A 20,249-nucleotide genomic window follows, 5' to 3' on the forward strand; every position below is an offset into this window, starting at 1 on the left:
GGGAGCATCCGAATCCCGGATCGGAACCGGGACTGGAGCTTTTATGCCCCCGGCCGGGGGGCTGGACAGGGTGCGTAAGTGTAAGGAGGCCCGGACATCGAGAGCTTCTCCAAACCCCGCAGTCTGTCGAGCCGGGACTCGGGAGCTCCCCCTAGGGCGTCGGCTCCTCCCGCTCCGGCGCTTCCACTTGTCTTAAATACACACCCCACTCCCTGCAAAGACGCAGTTCTCAGAACCTGGAGGACCGGCCCCGTGCTTTCGACCTCTCTCGGACGCAGCTGCGGCCTAGTTGCCGCCCGGTTGCCGCGGCTAGAACGCACTGTTGCACCAGGCATCCGCCAGACCCCCTCTCTTCCGGGGCCCCAGGCCTCTGGAGCCACCCTAGCCAGCGACCCCGGGAGCTTCACGCAGGTGCCCCTACCACACACCTCTCGTCCCGAAGGGCAGCAACACCCTACCACCACCCACCCATACGCGAGTGCAACTGATACACGCACGGGGCACATGTTCTGAGTTTCTGGCACGTTGTCCATTCGTAGCTCATGGGATTCCACATTGTATTTATTTGCACATGTTAGTCACGTGATTCTGTCACAGGGGCCCTCCAACGACCTCCTGCAAGGTTTAAGGAACGCAAGATTTTTCTTGAGAATAATCAGAAACGTAACAGCTGCTTCTATTAAGAGTTAGAAATCAAGTGAACCTAATTGAAACTGCATATGCAGGCGGCCAAAATCCAGTTTAGCTAGCTGGACTACAGAAAACCGACCCACGCTGTTTGCAGACGCCGGGATAGAATGACAACCCTAGGCGGCCAATGAATCTGAACTGGGAGCAGTACATCACCAGCACGATTTCCCATTGGCTGGAGTGTCTTTTCCTCTCGTCAGAGACTTAACCTGTTCACGGATTTGACCTATACCGCACGGGCTGCAAAAGAAATTTAAAAGAAAAATCCGTGTTTTAAAAAAATGGTCGCGTATATATAAAGAAAAACCCAAATAGTTCAGTGTAGGAGGCAAGTAATTTAAAAAGAACACCTGAAAATATTAGTCAAGTTGGGTTCTGGCCAGTAAAGAGGTAAACTTGCGATGAGGCCTCTCTATTTTAATCTCAGGAACTCACTGTAGCAATTTATACCCTGTTACTTTGTATATCCTAAAAGCACTTTGTTGCCCCAACTCTTAGATCAAAAGCAATCTGTTTATTCTTTCTGTCATTCAGCGAGCACTTAGCTGTTTTTGAAGCTGTGAAAGCCATCTCCAATTTTTTCTGCATGACTTTTTTGGGAAGATTCTGTTCCTTTCACATTTAGGCCTGGAATCTGACAACAGGATAAAATAGTTTCACCAAACAGTCACTGGCTGGCCAATTCTTCAAGAAACCCAAAAATCACTCTACCCAATATCTATGGTGTTAGAATTTCTTAGAGTAAGAGGAAGATGGATCTTTTCCAGGTATACAACGTGAAAATAAAATTCATTTATGCACTTGATCCCAGTATCATCTGAGGACACATTTCCTAATTACTTCTCCCTATGCTTGCCAAAATGGGGGAAATTAGATCAAAGATCTTTGAAACTGTGCCGTATTGAAATCCTTAATACTTAAGACAAGTAACAGCATGATTAGCATGCTGGTGGACTCATTACAATTGTGCAATTAAAAAGCCCATGTGGCAACCACTATTTGAAGTGCCCCTGGAAAGCAAACTTTCTTATTCCCAAAGCAGAGCCTGGGTAGCCAATGACAGTAGAGGACAATAGAAAACTAGAAGGACTAGCTTATCTTTCTGCTTCCTTCCTTTAGGCTTCCATATCTTTGTCTCTCTGTTCTATACTTGTAAGAGAATCTGGGTCAATTATAGCAGAAAAGGCAGAAGGATAGAAAATAAGAGCATAAAGAGACTTTTAAGGAGGCTGCACAGTGTGCCACAGACTACTGATAAGGCTGTACCTTCCTACTATTTCTCTTTTCTAGATACAGTTTGCGGGGACATTTTGGTATGAACTAAGAAATTCGTGGGTTATAAGGTAACATTTTCAAGTTTGGGACGAAGGTATCAATATTGTCTGAATAAATATGCTTGATATTATAACATTCCCTTCCTTATTATTATATTAAGTACTATGTTCCCAAAATGTTATGCTGTAGACAAAACCCAACTATTTAGAAAGGAGAAAAGGACATTGAAAAAAGAGGGTTAAAATTTTTTTTTGTTTGAACTACAGGGGGCCTCCTACATGTATTTGGGTTGTTCATAGTAAATTTCTGTGAAACCTCAGTGAGAACGTATTCTCATAATTGTATTTTAGTAATTCTTACAGGTATATTGTAAAACTATCATGCTCTGCTTTGGAAATCTGTTTACATTTCAATTACCAAAGAGGAGGAGGATTTTCTTATAGATTGGCTTTCAGGTCCTAAATTTAACTGTGTGCTATCAGCTTAGTAATTGGGAGGCCTGGCGTGAGGAGGCGGCTGAGGTGAGGAGTCTGAAGCTTAATCTGGTTAGCAGTACTCTCTCCTCTTTTCCTCGACAATCACAGTTAAAAGTGAAGGTTACATTACTTGTTACCAAATTGCTATTGTGAATCAATCCAGGAGGGTCACCCTTGAGACAGCCTGGCTTAGGCCTCTCAAAATAAATGTCAACAATTTAAGTGACCCCTCCAGGGAGTACTGGAGAATTCCCCTCACCTGAGCTGTCCACCCTTTCACACTGAGTCAGTCACTACTCAAGAGTCACAGAGCCAAGCAGAACAGAGTTTCAACTCTGCCTGCCTCCTCCACCTTCACTACCTGTTCCACGTGTCTTTTTCCCAAATATCCTCTTCATATGTCCTCCTCTTCTCTCTTTTCTCCTTATCACTCTTCTCCCTTTCTTCTGTTCTTTCTTAGTCCCCTTTGTCCTTCTTTTCCCCATTCTTCTCTTCTCACTTTTTCCTAGCTTAGTCCAAATAACCCACTTTCTCCTGAAATAGTACATTTCAGTGGATAGTGCCCCAAATTAATTTTGTTGGTGGGGGGTGTGCCCCCCACCCTGGCCCTCTTCCCTCCATCCTTCCCCCCCACCCCCAACCATATAGGGTACCGAGAAACTTAGGTCTTTAAAGTTCTGTCACAGAATGAAAAGGATTAGAAAATCCTATCCTGTGTGACATCACTGAGGCAGCTCTCTCAGGTGGAGCAGGGAACTAGCAGTCTTGTATTGTCCCTGTGACTCCTCCTGGACCTTTTAAGAGAAATGTGGGTCACCCTGAACACCACAGGCCAAGTCCTAGGGAGTCTTCAGAGTAGGTCTCACCTCAAGAGAACTGTATATGGACAGCCCCACGACGTTGGTGCATTGCCTTTCAGGCAAATTCACTTGTTCAGCAGATAGTTATTGGATGCTAGGCTGGTAGTAGATAAGGACATGACTAGGCAAAAAGTCCCACCCTCAAGGAGCCGATATTATAATCAGGGATATAGACGAAGAAGCAAACAAATAAGGAAATTAAGATTATGATCGGTGCGGGCCGCCTGGGTGTCTCAGTTGGTTAAGCGTCTGCCTTCAGCTCAGATCATGATCCCAGAGTCCTGGGATGGAGCCCCATTGGGCTCCCAGCTCAGTGGAAAGCCTGCTTCTCCCTCCCCCACTCCCCTTATTTGTGTTTCCTCTCTTGCTGTTTCTCTCTCCATCAAATAAATAAAATCTTTAAAATAAAATAAACTTAAAAAAAAAGATTATGATTAGTGCTATGAAGGACATAGATTGTGGACATGACTTGAAACAGGTGTTCAGACAAGTCCTTTGTACAAAGGAGTCAACTTTGCAAAGAATCAGGGAAAAGCTTTCTTGGCAGAGGGATCAACATGAGCAAAGCGTCTGATGTAAGATAGGCTTTGGCAGAAAAGTTGTCTACAGACCAAAGAGAAGTTCAGAAAATGCAACGTATATATTTTATAAAGAGTCACATTTAGAATTTCAACTTGGGATATTTGGGATACTTAATCCAATTCGCTGTTAGGAAACCATCTTGAGCAGAGAAGTATGGTCTATGCTAAATAACTTAGTGAATTGGTCTGGCCCCAAAAGCAAAGCAGCTTGAAAAATCAAAATTAAAAATCAAAGGACCTTTATCAGCTATTGAAAATAAGAAGCACTTTACAACCCGAGGGAGTGCTCCCCTCAGACAACCCAACAGCAGCTAGAAATGGGTAAAAAGAATCATTTTTCTTCCAAAATAGTTACTCTGAGCAGGGGAAGACTAACAAAAATTTGGACTTCTCAAGGACAATTTTTCTGGGTGTTTACTGTCTACTATAGGCATTAGAGAAGATCTCAAACCGTATCTTTGAAAGCTGCAACACATTTTACATCCTTAATGATGGTGGCCTGGTTGAGAACCAGTGATGAAATGACCACCATGATAAAGGCTTTTTTCTCTATCTGGCTGTGTAGTTTTCAAAGCACTGTCCCTTCGGGCAGGCCATTTAATCCTCACAACATCCCTTATGGGTGGGCGGGGTAAGGATGTTGTTCTCACCCTTTACAGAAGAGAAAATGGAGTGTCAGGTAGCAACAACACAGGGGCACCAGAAGTAATCATCAGTACCTAGGTTTCTTCCCTGTCTGCTACAGATCGTTTCTAGCATTTACACGTCACTAATAAAAGCAGCAGAGACACTCCATGGAAAACACATGGACTTCGATCCAACAGTGGTGTGTGGTATTGCCTTCCGCTAGCTCAAAAGAGCCGACTCTTAAATTTTCAGGAATTTTGCTAGCTGTTTCTTAAACAGAACAGTTATGAAAAATTAAATTATGTAAAATTTCCAATTAAATAAAATTTAAACAAAGCTAATGTCTATTTAAAAACTCATCACTTCCAAATTATTTTAATGTATCTTATTATTATCTGTGCTCTTGAGGTTACTTACATATATTGTGCCTGTCTGGTGAAAATTCTCTATACTGTGTTACTGCACATTTCTTCCTAATGCTATATTCAGTGACTTCACTTTGGTGGCTTGAAGTTGGCTATGAAAGGAGTATTTACCCCATGGAAATCAGCAAGGGCCACAGACCAGGGCTTGACTTAGGCTTCGTTGATTGTCTAGACTTAAGAAAGGACAGAGAAACTGTTAAAGCAGATTCAACTTTAAAAAGTGTGTTGTGTCTATTCCTGTGACATGGTGAATGGCACAGGACATCCAGTTCAGCAAAGGAGCCCTCACATCATTGACAAGTAAGTTCCCATATACATGTTTGCTATTTTAGTTTTATCGTAAATACTAACCAAGAGGCATGCCAGAACCACATTTGGACAGGTGGTTGTTAAACATTTATCAGCATACCACTGGATCTGCATCTGCTGTGACAATTGGGACACTTCCTGGCTCTGTGACCTTAAATAACTCACTTAGATCATTAGCCTCAGTTTCCTTCTCCATGTTCAAATGCCTTGAACACGGCAGGAGTTTAGGGGGACCGACCCCTGTGCAGTTGAAAATCAGCACATAACTTTTGTTCCCCCCCAAAACTCAACTACCAATAGATTACAGTTGATCAGAAGCCTTACCAATAACATAAACAATTGATTAGCACATCTTTTATGTATTATACATATGTAAACTTGAGAAAAAAATGCTATTAAGAAAATCATAAGAAAGAGGAAATATATTTACAGTACTGTACTGTAGAAAATCCATGAATAAGTGGACACATAGTTCAAACCCATGTTGTTCAAAGGTCAATTGTATTTCCTCTCACTGTATTGTAAGATTTAGAATAGATGAGATGCCCTTGACCATCATATTCTTCTTCCTTCTCACTGGTAGATCCCTCTCTCACTACAGTTTGTATATGGATAATGCTCTCCCAGTCTCCCTCATAGCCTCGAGCACAGCGTCCCAATCCATGTGCCAGCACACACTAGTTTGTCCTGAATGGGCTAGAAATGTGACAAAGTATTGATCCCTTAAGCCCTTGGAATATTTGAGTGAGGGTCAGCTGCTGAAACCTGAGACTGTCCTGTGTGGCCACAAGCAACCTCATTCAGGTACCCCTCTATGTCATAAAAATATTCTCTTTCTGTTTGTGTCATGATGTGAAAAAATTGGGAAGCATTAGCTTAAGGCATGGGTACATGATGCAGTTCTGACCAATGGAACTTGGGGAAAAGTCTTGGGAGATGGATCTTGGAAAGATTTTCTTCCCTAATAAGAACAGTCACCTGAGAGACAATGCCTTCTTCAACCATATGCTGTCACACTTATGTATGAGCTGCAACTTCTGAGCCATCTTGCAAAGAACCAGTGTAACATGGAGAAGGTGAATAATGACAAAAGGTTGGGTCCTGCACATTGTTGAACCATTGAGCCATCCCTGCAACGCCTGCCTTGGGAATTTACTTTGGGAGTGGATAATATTTCTCATTGTTGAAGCCACTTTTATTTTTGTAGTCAGTTATTTGTAGCTAAAAGCAACCAAATATAGCAGAACTGGTACATCCTTGACACCCAGTGAGCGCTCAGGAAGGTTTGCTAATTACCAAATTAGATCTTTTGCCTTTAGAAAATCTGATGAGGTGAGGTGTATACTTACCTTATCCCTTGATATTTGAAGGATTTGTTTTGTATGTAGATTCACTTTTAACCTTTATCTTGCTTCTTTCTTAGAAGTGTTTTTAATTGGGTAGTAAAAACAGTAATTGAAAAATGAAGTCATTTTAGGTTTGAGAGCAATTGATTCAGAGACGTTACGCATTTTCTTTTCTTGAAAGCTCTAGACAGACTAGAGCATTATCACATGAAAAAGGTGATAGAATCCCATCAGGTTCTGCAGAGTAGAACAAGAACCAATTCATGGGGATTACAGAGAGCACAATTCTAGTTCAGTATGAGGGAAAGGGAAACAACAGGGACTAGAATATGCCAGGCTCCATACCAGGCCCCTTATGGGTGTTATTTAATTCTCACAACAACTTTGCAAACAAAGATCCTTCCCTTCTCTCTCTCTCACCCCCCATTTTACAGAAAAGGAAACTAAGGCTGAGAAAAAGAGCTCTTTTGCAGACCTGAGACCATGAGTCCAAAGTCACTGCTTTTTCAGTCCCAGAAGCTGACTGGGCCTTCTTGCGCTGTCTTTCTCTCTTCTTGAGGAAGTTTCCCATCCACGAAAAAAAGAACAAGTCCAAAAATGGCGCCCTTGCTGAAGATGTATTGGAAAAGGAGGTACGCAGCACATCGAACAGCAAAATATTTCTCAAACTCCATATAAAATCATCACTTATCTTAGAATTTTGTTTGCAGCTGTCACAAACTCCATTCTCCTGCCCTCTCCACTCAAGGAAAATTTCTCTCCTCCTGTTTCCTAAAACTCTGTCCTTTCTTTTTGGCTGATTCTTTACAAATCCTACTTAGCAAGACAAAAACCAGCATAACAGCCATTGACGGCCACCCTAGGGATTCTTAGAAAGCACCCCGCCATTGGTACAAACAGGGCAGAGGCCTCTTTGTAGAGAAGTAGCAGGTAGAAGGAAGAATTCAGATTAGCACGAAGACTGACAACTATAGAGCCTGGCAGGCGGGTCCATGGTAAGTGTGAGACCGGGCTCGGTATGACGACAGGCAGTAGCGAAAACTTCATTTTGTTTGAAGATATTCATAACAATCATTTTTAATATTTTAAACATGTGAAAGCCAAAGAGGATATTCCAAAGCCTATCTCTGCTGTTTATCCTGTGGACAAGTCATTAACCCCTCTCAGCCTTGGTTTCTTCATCAGGAACACAGGAATAATCACCTTGCAGAAACAGATATCTTGCACACAAAGAACCTGCCACATGGCCCAATACCAGTGGCACAAGAAAATGTAACTGTTACTTTAAAGCACATCATGTGATATTTTTAATAATAACACATTGTAAATGATTGGACACCTTCCATGCAATATTTTGTCTCTTCTCTAGGCCTACATAGGCATAGGTACGGCTAAAATTATTTTTTTTTTTAAGATTTTATTTATTTATTTGACAGATCACAAGTAGACAGAGAGGCAGGCAGAGAGAGAGGGGGGAGCAGGCTCTTGCTGAGCAGAGAGCCCAATGTGGGGCTTGATCCCAGGACTCTGAGATCAAGTCCTGAGCCGAAGGCAGAGGCTTAACCCACTGAGCCACCCAGGTGCCCCTAAAATTATTCTTTTCAAGACTTGTTTTGACATCTAGCCCATTGGCTTACTGAGGGCCTGTGGGAATGTATGTGTGACCTATGACAAGGGTTCTCTCCTGGAGGATTCTGTCACCCTCACCACTGCCGACCCTTTTTACGTGAATTTCCACTTCATGCAGTCTACACCAGAGGTGACCCTTTGGTTCTGAACCTAAACTCTAATTGTTCTTCTTATACTTCTTTAAAAGAAGGACTCCAAACCCCATGTTTTATGTGTTATAGTATTTGTAATTTCCAAACCCTATGTTTAATGTGTTGTAATGTTTGTAATTTTTATATTGCAGACTTGAGTCACCATCATGCATTTTATCTAATCGATAAAGATAAAAGTATTGAGTACCTCAAAAATGCCAGGCAGTGCTCTAGAGGCTGGGGATACTATGGTGAAGAAGAAAGACAGTTTGCATAGAGCTTACTTGGGGTTAACAGAAAACAAACAAGATTTTTACAAAGGAATAAATACTCTAAAAGATGTAGAGTGTAAGGACCTATTTATAAACTGTCCCTGCTCCCCTTCCCCCAGGGGATTTACTTGGAGACAAGTCCCGGAAACCAGCTTCAGGTAACAAAGCCCAGATACAAAGGTGGGTCAGGCCAGGTGGAAACATCCGATCAGTGGGGGAATGCATACTGTCTCCCTGGTTACCAAGGAGTATGGGCCCCACCCTTTGGGTGCCAATCCCAATCAAGGTGTAATAGGCTGGTTCAAATGTCTACTAGGGTAAATTGTAACTCAATTGGTCACCTAGCATCACTGTGGAGTTTCCTGTGTGTGTTACAGTCTCATTGGTCACCTGTGCGTGGCCAGGCCCAACCGCATGGCCTTTGCCCTTAAAAGCTAGACTGTGAAACAGAGAAGGGTCAACCTCTCTTGTAAGAGGTGCGGCCCCAAACGTTCGGTTAGATTCTTGATGCTTGGCGTGAAATAAAGCTTTGCTTGACCTTCGCTTTGTATCAGTCTCGCTCCTTTAATCACGGACCCATTATTGGGGCATAACATAGAGCAAAGTATGATGTGGGCCAGCAGGATGGGAGAGGGAACAAAGGAAAGGTTACTTTACAGCAGCTGGTCAGAGAAAGCCTGTTATAGGGTGGCAGCTGGGCAGGCCTGGATGACAGAGGAAACCACCATGTAAACATCTAAGGGAAGACCCACGTAAGAGCAAAGGCCCTGGGGTGGGAGTGCTCTTGACATGTCAAGGAACAGAGAGAACTGGAATGTTCCGGGCACGGTCAAGGTGGGACAGAGTGCTATGTAGACAGGGTGCGTATAGACCACAGCAAGCATTTTGATTTTTTTTTTTTTTTAAGTATGATGGAAAACACTGGAGGTTTTCATGCAGGGGAATGATATGATTTGATTTATGTTTTGTTCTTGCTGCAACATGGAGAAGAGATTTTAGAAAAGTAAAAGTGGAAGTAGAAAATTCCTTTCATGTCAGCTTCATAAATCCTTAAAGAGGAAGTGAAATTAATTTTCAGCTTTAAATGGCATAAAATGATTACATATTGGTGGTAGGAATGAGGTCTTCTAGAGAGCTCTTATTACTGGAGTTTCTGTTTTCATTTTCTGAGAAGGATGCTTAGACATTTTTGCCAATGACTCATCACGTAACCTTTCTTGGTTAGTATAGTAAAATGTAGCAAGGGTACCTTGTAGGAAAGGCTAAATTAAGGGTAGGTAAGATAGACACACATTCAAGTGGTTCAATTTCAGATGAATACCTCCCTCAAAAATACTCTCCAAGAACCTTATTATCCTCTCCCTCCCTACTTAATGATCTCTAACACACATCTGAAGGCTGAAGACCAAAAATCCTACTAGTTATTTAGATCTTGTGCTATCCAGTGAGAATAGTAGTTTAAGTGTCCTTACCTAAGGCAGAGATTTTTAATATGAAAATCTTTAGATCTTTTGATAGTTAAATTTTAATACGTGGGAAGCAAGTTGTATTGACATGCATTAGTGGGGTAGGGTAAAGCAAATTTAAGAAGGTACTCGGTTGAAGAGGTGGGGGGATGAGAGGTTGAGAGAACCAGGTGGTGGGTATTAGAGAGGGCACGGATTGCATGGAGCACTGGGTGTGGTACAAAAACAATGAATACTGTTATGCTGAAAATAAATTTAAAAAATGATTAAAAAGAAGGTACTCGGTAAAGACCTCAATAAAACAAAGATGAATTCTACTTCTTCCACTGCCATATCTAGGTTCAATCTCACTTATGGACCAATGAAAGAAAGACAAGTACTTCACATGTTTAGTCTTCTTATTTGCTCCTGAGATTTCTTCCTTTAATTTAAAGGTCATATATTGGTAATCTTCAAGGCCTTTTCTAAAGGCCAGAATAGGCCTTTAAAAAAGAACCATGACTAATTTTATGTTTAATCTTATAATTAGTACATTGTAGATACCCAAGAAATATTTCATAATAAAAATTATTATGGCTATTGTATTATACCTGTAGAATCTATGATCTATGCATTGGTGAACCAAGCAACAATTTCTGCCAATAGTGACAGATTCAGCCTGTGCACCAGCTGATATAAATCACAAGCACCTATCATTGGGAAAAATAATCCATCATTCAAAACTAAGTACTGATTATGAACCTACAATGTGTCAAATGACATTAAATATGGATAAGGATGCATATAGTAGTTGCTATAACATATCGCAAACCTCCTGTTTACCAGACTCTGATATACGTATATCAATTCTATTAAAAATATCTTTTAGGGCACCTGGGTGGCTCAGTCAGTTAAGTGTCGACCTTCAGTTCAGGTGATGATCAGGGAGTCCTGGGATCAAGTCCCGTGTCAGGCTCCCTGTTCAGCAGGGAACCTGCTTCTCCAGTTCCCCCTGCTTGTTCTCTCTCCATCAAATAAATAAATAAAATCTTAAATATATACATACATATATATATACATATATACATACATATATATATACATACATATATATATATGTATGTATATATATATATCAATTAGAAATAATTTGTTGTTTAGATTACATTTATGGCCACCAAATTTCTTGAAAAGAGTATTTAATAAAATATATGGATCTGTACTTTTAAAGAACCATATGTACATCTTGAGGTGGAGGGGTGTCAGTAAAATTACTGACCTTTTTCCAAGTAGGCAAGACATACAAAGCTTTTTTGTGTTGTCAATCACAACAAAAGCATGGGAAGGTTAAAGGGAACAATGTGAGTACTTGAAACATGGGAGGCCCCCCCAAAAATCTGATATAAATATACTGATATATAAAATATCAGTAATTTATATGGCCTGTGAGTCATGTGTATCATATCTGAGTTATGTACCCATAAACATTGCCTTAAAGGCAGTCAGACTATTTGGACTGTCATCACTAAACGCACCATACATGTCAGTCCTGCCTGAATTCAAAAGCAAAAACTAAAATACAGAAACACATGGAACTGACAACTAAAATTTCTGCTCTCCTGTACTTAGATTTCCAAGGGCAGCATTACAAAACGGTGTTTAAAAGTACATGAAATGCTCCTTGTAACTCTATTGGATTTGGATTAGATGGATCCTTTTTGTTTATTAATATTTGTTTGAAGCTGTTAAAGGGTAAGAAATTTCATTGACTTAATAAAATGCTCTAGATGATGTAAATCACAACCCCCACACCTATGAAAAGAATTATTAGTCAAATACCAAGTTGGAATAAAAACATAGTTTGTGTTAAATCCCATTAAACATGGCAAGAGACACAAATGATGGCTACCATTTATTGAGTGCTTCCTTTTTTGTTAGAATCGTTATTTCCACAATATCTAATTTAACCCCAACAATATCCCTTCAAGGTAGCTGTTTTTACTATATTTCATGAATGAGACATGGAAGCTCAGAAGGGTTAAGTAACTTGTCCAAATTCATAGAACAAGTGAGTGCATAGAATTTGACCACCATGTGACTCCAAGCTTGCTGGTTTTTATAATGCAAATTTGAAGTTTAAAACATAATCCTAGCTCTATTAAGACATCAGGTTAGGGCGCCTGGGTGGCTCAGTGGGTTAAGCTGCTGCCTTCGGCTCAGGTCATGATCTCGGGGTCCTGGGATCGAGTCCCGCATCGGGCTCTCTGCTCAGCAGGGAGCCTGCTTCCTCCTCTCTCTCTGCCTGCCTCTCTGTCTACTTGTGATCTCTCTCTGTCAAATGAATAAATAAAATCTTTAAAAAAAAAAAAAAAAAAAAGACATCAGGTTATTCAAAGACCCTGTGGCCTGGGGAGTCAGAACACAGGGTTTTAGTTTTGGCACTGATGCTATGCCACTGTATGCAATATAGGCAAGTCATCTCATCTTTCTGAATTTTGAGTTTCCACATATGTAAAATGAAGGGATTGAGTCAAATAATCCTTGCAGTTCCTTCCATCTTCAACATTTCACTACTCTAGCAATGAAAAACCCATTACTCTGGAACTGAACTTCTTTTTCTTCCACCTTCTACATTTCCTTAGGAGCCACTACCTCTTCCTCTCAATAGAATTCTTTCCTCTGACCCTAGAATCTGGTGCATGTTTAGGCACATGACCTGAGTGGACCAATTAGAGTAAATCCTAGGAATCATTTGGGAGTCATTAGAAGAAAGACAACCTGTTCCTCTATGGTTGTTAGCAGTAAGGATGGTGAGAGTTTGGAGCTTCTTGGGTCATGTGCAAAGATAGCTTCTCCTCTGGAGTGTTTAGTTCCTTGAGGCAATACATTCTCTATTTGGTTAAGCCAGTTTAAATTGTGGTTTCTCTCTGGTTCGTAGAGTCACAATAGGGGTACTCCTTGAAGGATAGGTTGAATTTGCATTTGGTTGGATTTCAGTGGGATGAAAGCTCTGCCCAGAATCTTTGAAATGGGCATGAATCTCTTAACTGGATTAGAAGCAAAGTATGAGGAGGTAGTTAGATACCAGGGATGAAAAGCAGTATGAGACCGAATTGTTAAAGATGTTGTAAGTGTCCAGGAGGATTTTAGACTTGGATGATTATGTCAGATTTTATTTTTCAAAAAAGACCCCTATGATATTTTGAGTTCTACCTCTCCTTTTCCAAACCTTGCCATTGTTGCATCACAAGGTGGGAGAAGATATATCTCTTTACCCACTGATCTTAGGTAAGTCTTTAAAACTGCCTCAACAAATAGAATGTGATTGAAGCAGCACTGCATCACTTCCAAGGCTTGGTCATACAGGCAATATGGTTTCCATATGGGTTCTCTCTCTTTCAGAACATTTGCCCTTGAAACCATACTACCATGTTGAAAGCAGAGACTGTGTGTAGGTATTTTAGTCGACAACCTGTGTAATAAAGAATTCGGTCTTTCTCCCTAGTTCCTGGGAAGTAGCCTTTAAAACCTTGGAACATCCCAAGTGATAGGAGTATCTTTGTTATTCATCACATTCCTGATAGTTTATGCTAATGAGTTGACTAACAGTGGGACCTTTCATAATTTAAACAAACGTGATGACTCAGGATCCAAGCTGCCCATGCCAGAAAGACCAATCATGAGACTAGAGGTTTGGGGTTTTGAAGTGGGTGAGATTAGCCCAACCTATGGGAAGGGGTAGGGGATGGCTGGAGGTTGAGTCACATGGCCAATGATTTATGGAAGGCAGTGATCATGGAGGTTTAACATTATGCTCAGAGTTGGAAGTCATTGTAGGGTTTGTCAGCATCAAAAAACATATTAGAAATGACAGGATCATTTCAAAGAGCTTGTTGTATCCATTCCCATAGTAATAATGACAAATCCAGTGTGACTAGCAGCCACAGTTAAGGGAAAAGGGGTTGGGGAAGTTGATAGAGTCACAAAGAAATAGTAGGGGAGGATCCCAGAGCCATCTAACGTAGACAGCCTTCTAAAATGGTTACAACAATCTCCATCTCCTGCTACTCACATGGTTTTGTAATTCCCTCCCCTTGAGTATGGGCTAGACCTCCTTTCTAACAAACAGAATGTGGCAAAAGTGATGAGCTGTTACTTCCAAGATTAAGTTGCAAAAACCATGGTTTCTGTCTTGCTAGAACTCTGTCTCTCCTTCCAGCTTGTTTGTGCTGATGAAGGAAGCTGGCAGGTGTGAGCTGTCTTCTCCATAGAGAGGTCCATTTGGCTAGGAACTAGGGGCAGCCTCCAGCCAACAGCAAGTGAGGAACGGAGGCCCTTGGTCCAACAGTCTGGAGAAACTGAATCCTGCCAGAATCCTGCCAACAACAGCATGTATGAGCTTGGAAGTGGACCTATCCCCAGTTGAGCCTTGAGGTCACAGCAGCTCTGGCCAACATTTTGATTTTAGACCGTGAGAAACCTTGAGCCAGAGGACTCAGCTAAGCCACTCCCAGGTAATTGACCAGACACTGTGAGATAAGATGAGTTTGTTGCTTTGGGGGTAATTTTAAAGCAACAATTGATAACTAATATGGCATTAAGCCCATGATTTCTATACCACCTCTAACAATATTGCAATGATGATTAAAAATGTTTTTGCAACACAGCTCTTTCTGTGTCCCTAAATATATGTGGTATATTTGTTTAAAGTTATGGTAACTAAAAATAAGTTTCATCTTGATACATTTTTTAAAAGTTAACAACATCTTTTGAAGTAGTTAGAGAAATACTGTATGTAACATCCCAAACCCAGGGGCGTCTATAATTTTGGAAACGAAAATGGACTGAAAGAGATTATATTCTCTTCTTTTCTGAAGACATTCAACTCTGAGCAAGTTTATTCCAGGTTTGTTATTTATAGTTTTCTTTTTTTATTTTAAAAGATTTTTTTTAAAAAGATTTTATTTATTTATTTGACAGACAGAGATCACAAGTAGGCAGAGAGGCAGGCAGAGGGAGAGGAGGAAGCAGGCTCCCTGCTGAGCAGAGAGCCCAATGCGGGGCTCAATTCCAGCACCCTGAGATCATAACCTGAGACGAAGGTGGAGGCTTAACCCACTGAGCCACCCAGGCGTGCCTATTTTTATAGATTTTTAAAAATTTATTCATTTGAGACCTAGAGGCAGAGAGAGAGAGCATGAGCAGGGGAGAGAGGCAGAGGGACAGGAGGAAGCAGGCTCCCTGCTGAGCAGGAAGTCTGACTCTGGGCTGGATCCCAGGACCCAGAGAGCCAAAGGCAGATACTTAACCATCTGAGCCACCCAGGTGCCCTGCTACTTATAATTTTCTTAACAGAATATCAGAATGTAGATTGGTCTAAAGAGTCCAGAGTTGTAAATAAGGAGTGTGTGGCCCATTAACATCGCACAATAATAATTCTTCTTTAATTCTCTCTCTCTCTCATATATATATATATATATATATATATCTCCCACCAAAGTGTGCCCCTCTAATCCCTGGAACGTGCAGTTATGTTACCTTACATGGCAAAAGGAAAAGGCAGATGGCGTTCAGCGAAGGGTATTGAGCTTGGAAGATTATAGTGGATTACCCAGGGCACAGTGTAATCACAAGTGTCATAACAGGAGTGAATCAGGAGGAGTGGAGTCAGAGAAAAAGATGTGATGATGGAAACAGAAGTCAGAATGATATGAAGAAAGGGTCACAAACCAAGGAGTTAGGTGATCTCCAGAAGATGGCAAAGGCAAGGAAACTGATTCCTCCCTAGAGCTTTCAGAAGGAACATGGCCCTACAGGCAGATCTTATTATTTCTGATTTCCAGAATGGTAAGATAATACATTTATGTTGTTTGAAGCTACTGAGTTTATGGTAATTTGTTACAAGAGCAACAGGAAGCTAGGGCATATACTTTACTTATTTAGGATCTTAATTTGCTTGTTACTGTTATTAGGAGATATTTTCAAATCTAATTTAATAATGGCATTTTAGTACAGAAAACCAACTGAGCATCAGCATCACTTGGAAAGCTTTTTAAAAATACAGTTCCCTGACAGAAGAAAGAGGAATTAAGGAGTCAATCCCATTTACAATTGCACCCAAAACCATAAGATACCTAGGAATAAACCTAACCAAAGAGGCAAAGAACCTATAAAGTAAACTATAAAGAAAACTATAAAGTACTCATGAAAGAAATTGAGGAAGACACAAAGAAATGGAAAAATGTTCCATGCTCTTGGATTGGAAGAACAAATATTGTGAAAATATCTATGCTACCTAAAGCAGTCTATTCAAAATCCCATCCATTTTTTTTTAAAGAAATGGAACAAATAATCCTAAAATTTATATGGAACCAGAAAAGACCTCGAATAGCCAAAGGAATATTGAAAAAGAAAGCCAAAATTGGTGGCATCATAATTCCAGACTTCAAGCTCTATTACAAAGCTGTCATCATCAAGACAGTATGGTACAGGCACAAAAACAGACACACAGATCAATGGAACAGAATAGGGAGCCCAGAAATAGACCCTCAACTCTATGGTCAACTAATCTTTGACAAAGCAGGAAAGAATGTCCAATGGAAAAAAGACAGCCTCTTCAACAAATGGTGTTGGGAAAACTGGACAGCCACATGCAGAAAAATGAAACTGGACCATTTCCTTACACCACACACAAAAATAGACTCAAAATGGATGAAGGACCTCAATGTGAGAAAAGAATCCATCAAAATCCTTGAGGAGAATACAGGTAGCAACCTCTTCAACCTCAGCCACAGCAACTTCTTCCTATGAACATCGCCAAAGGCAAGGGAAGCAAGGGCAAAAATGAACTATTGGGACTTCATCAAGATCAAAAGCTTTTGCACAGCAAAGGAAACAGTTAACAAAACCAAAAGACAACTGACAGAATGGGAGAAGATATTTGCAAACGACATATCAGATAAAGGGCTAGTGTCCAAAATTTATAAAGAATTTACCAAACTCAACACCCAAAGAACAAATAATCCAATCAAGAAATGGGCAGAGGACATGAACAGATATTTCCGCAAAGAAGACAAGCAGATGGCCAACAGACACATGAAAAAATGCTCCACATCACTCAGCATGAGGGAAATACAAATCAAAACCACAATGAGATACCACCTCACACCAGTCAGAATGGCTAAAATTAACAAGTCAGGAAATGACAGATGCAGGTGAGGATGTAGAGAAAGGGGAACCCTCCTACATTGTTGGTGGGAATGCAAGCTGGTGCAACCACTCTGGAAAACAGCATGGAGGTTCCTCAAAAAGTTGAAAACAGAGCTACCCCATAACCCAGCAATGGCACTACTGGGTATTTACCCTAAAGATACAAACGTAGTGATCCGAAGGGGCACATGCACCCAAATGTTTATAGCAGCAATGTCCACAATAGCCAAAATATGGAAAGAACCTAGATGTTCATCAACAGATGAGTAGATAAAGAAGATGTGGTATATATATACAATGGAATACTATGCAGCCATCAAAAGAAATGAAATCTTGCCATCTGCGATGACGTGGATGGAACTAGAGTGTATTATGCTGAGCGAAATAAGTCAATCGGAGAATGACAACTATCATATGATCTCCTTGATATGAGGAAGTGGAGATGCAACAGGGAGATTTGGGGGATAGGAAAAGAATAAATGAAACAAGATGGGATCGGGAGAGAGACAAACCGTAAGAGACTCTTAATCTCGCAGAACACACTGAGGGTTGCTGGGGGGAGGGGGGTCGAGAGAGGGTGATGGGTTATGGACATTGTGGCGGGGGGTGTGCTGTGGTGAGTGCTGTGAAGTGTGTAAACCTGGCAATTCACAGACCTTTACCCCTGGGGCTAAAAATACACTATATGTTTATAAAAAAAAAAAAATACAGTTCCCTGAGCTTTATCCCCAGGTAGTCTAAGTTGGGAGGTACAGCTCTAGAATTAAGTGTCACTTGAAAGGAGAGCCCACTCTAACAGGGTAGATGGTTAGAGTGTAAATGGCACTTTTAAGCTCATTTATGGTTAAGGTATGTTTTTAACCAGACTTTTACAATTACACTAATTGTTTTTTGTTTGTTTGTTTTTTAAAGATTTTATTTATTTATTTGACAGAGATCACAAGTAGGCAGAGAGGCAGGTAGAGAGAGAGGAGGAAGCAGGCTTCCTAATAAACAGAAAGCTCGATGTGGAGCTCGATCCCAGGACCCTGAGATCATGACCTGAGCAGAAGGCAGAGGCTTAACCCACTGAGCCACCCAGGCACCCCAGACTAATTGTTTTCTAAACCTAGGATCTGGACTTCTCCAGCATTTACAGATTTCCCTTTTTATGACTCTATTTGATGAAGGAACTTGGATGCAAGCATCACAGAGAGAAGCTGACTGCTATCCAGTGATGGTGAAAAAACAAAACAAACAAAACAAAATGAAACAACCCTCAATGGGACTGGGAATAGGTACTGACACAGATGTACCAACACCACGGTGGGTTGAAGATTGTTCTAGTGCCCTGGGGCTACCATGACAAAGTGCCCCAAACAAGCTGGCTTGAACAACCAAAACTTACTGTCTTACAGTTTCTGAGCCAACCGTAAGGTGTTGGCAGGGGCATGATCCCTCTGAAGGCGCTAGGGAGGGATCTGTTCCAGGCCTGTCTCCTAGCTTTTGGTAGCTTTGTTACAGCAGCCTAATGAAAATCTTCATGTAGCATTTTCCCTGTGTGTATCTGTTTCCAAATTCCTCCTCTCTCTTTTTTAAAGATTTATTTATTTATTTGAAAGAGAGAGAGAGCACACAAGCAGAGGGAGCAGACGCCCTGCTGAGAAAGGAGCTTGACATGAGATTCCATCCCAGGACCCCAAGATCATGACCTGAACCGAAGGCAGACACTTAATCAACTGAGCCACCCAGGCACCCCAAATTCTTTCTCTTGATGAGGACACCAGTCATATGGGAAAAGGGGTCCATCCTACTTCAGCAAGACCTCAATTTGAGTCATTACATCTGCAAAGACCCCATTTCTAAATAAGGCCATATTTTGTAGTCCTGAGGGTTAGCATTTCAACCTATGAATTTGGGGAGGACACAATTCGAACCCAAAACAGGGATGTAGGTCCTGGGAGACTAAAAACAAGGCTTGTCAAGGAGATGGTGGGATAATCAGAGCCACCTTTTTTATTCTCACAGAGACTGTCCCAAGTAGGTGTTTTTCTCCTTTGCTCTGAGACGAGGAATCCAAGACTGAGGAGGACGAGGCAGTTGCTCTGGGTTCACGCAGCCAGGGGCAGAGCTGGGCGCCTGCCCAGGTTTCTCTGGCTCCAAAGCCTAAGCTTTCAATCACTTTACTGTGCCACCTCCAGGAACAGTCACAAGAGCAAAAGACCTGGTTTGTAGGCCCAGTTCTGCCACAAAATAGCATGAGACATTTAATAAATCATTGAACTTCTCTAGGGCTTAATTTTCTCTCCAGTAAAATAAGCCTAATAATAATATATGGGGAAGCACAGGTACTTCATAGACTGTAAAGCATCCTGCCATTGTGATAAGTGTTATTAAGAGCAGCATCAGCATAAGGCAAAGACAATTAACATGTTCTCAGCGGAGAATGAAAATACGTTTCGGTTCCCTCGGTTTTTAGGCTTTGTATTGTTTTTATGACCCTCCACCCTCCCTATGTGGGCCTCTCCATCAGTCCATACACCTATCATCTAATCTTTCACTTAATTTAGACCTCCTGCCTTGAAAAGACAATGAATTCTAGGCTTTTTTTTTTTTTTTAAACCAAGTTTCCTGGGGCACGTGGGTGGTGCAGTTAAGGGTCCAACTCTTGGTTTCAGCTCAGGTCCTGATCTCAGGGTCGTGAGATCGAGCCCTGTGTCTGGCTCTGTGCTCAGTGGGGATTCTAGTTAAGCTTCTCTCTGCCCCTCCCCCCATGTAGGTGTGCGTGCACATTCTTTCTCTCAATAAATAAATAAATATTGTGTGTGTGTGTGTTTCTTTAAACAAGTTTCCAAAATTAAAACTATTGTTTTTTTGAGACAGTTCTTTGGGTAGCTAAGAAAAAAATATATAGTGTCTCAGTTCAGGTTGTTATAACAAAGTACAATAGACCAGGTGGCTTATAACAGACATTTATTGCTCACAGTTCTGGAAG

The 20,249-nt window shown here is 41.2% G+C and overlaps 1 protein-coding gene across 1 annotated transcript in view; it reads right to left on the minus strand.

Moving 5' to 3' along the window:
* PPM1A (protein phosphatase, Mg2+/Mn2+ dependent 1A) overlaps nt 1-2,881 on the minus strand; it is a 40,598-nt gene extending 37,717 nt beyond the window's left edge. Inside the window, exon 1 of the mRNA XM_032875264.1 lies at nt 2,803-2,881. Coding sequence (XP_032731155.1) covers nt 2,803-2,839 — 37 coding nt within the window. The 5' untranslated portion in view covers nt 2,840-2,881. The remainder of the gene's footprint in view (nt 1-2,802) is intronic.
* Nucleotides 2,882-20,249: the final 17,368 nt, after the last annotated feature.

The sequence above is a fragment of the Lontra canadensis genome, unplaced genomic scaffold (genome assembly GCF_010015895.1).
Source record: "Lontra canadensis isolate GAN:19392208 unplaced genomic scaffold, GSC_riverotter_1.0 scaffold55, whole genome shotgun sequence".
Lineage (NCBI taxonomy): Eukaryota > Metazoa > Chordata > Mammalia > Carnivora > Mustelidae > Lontra > Lontra canadensis.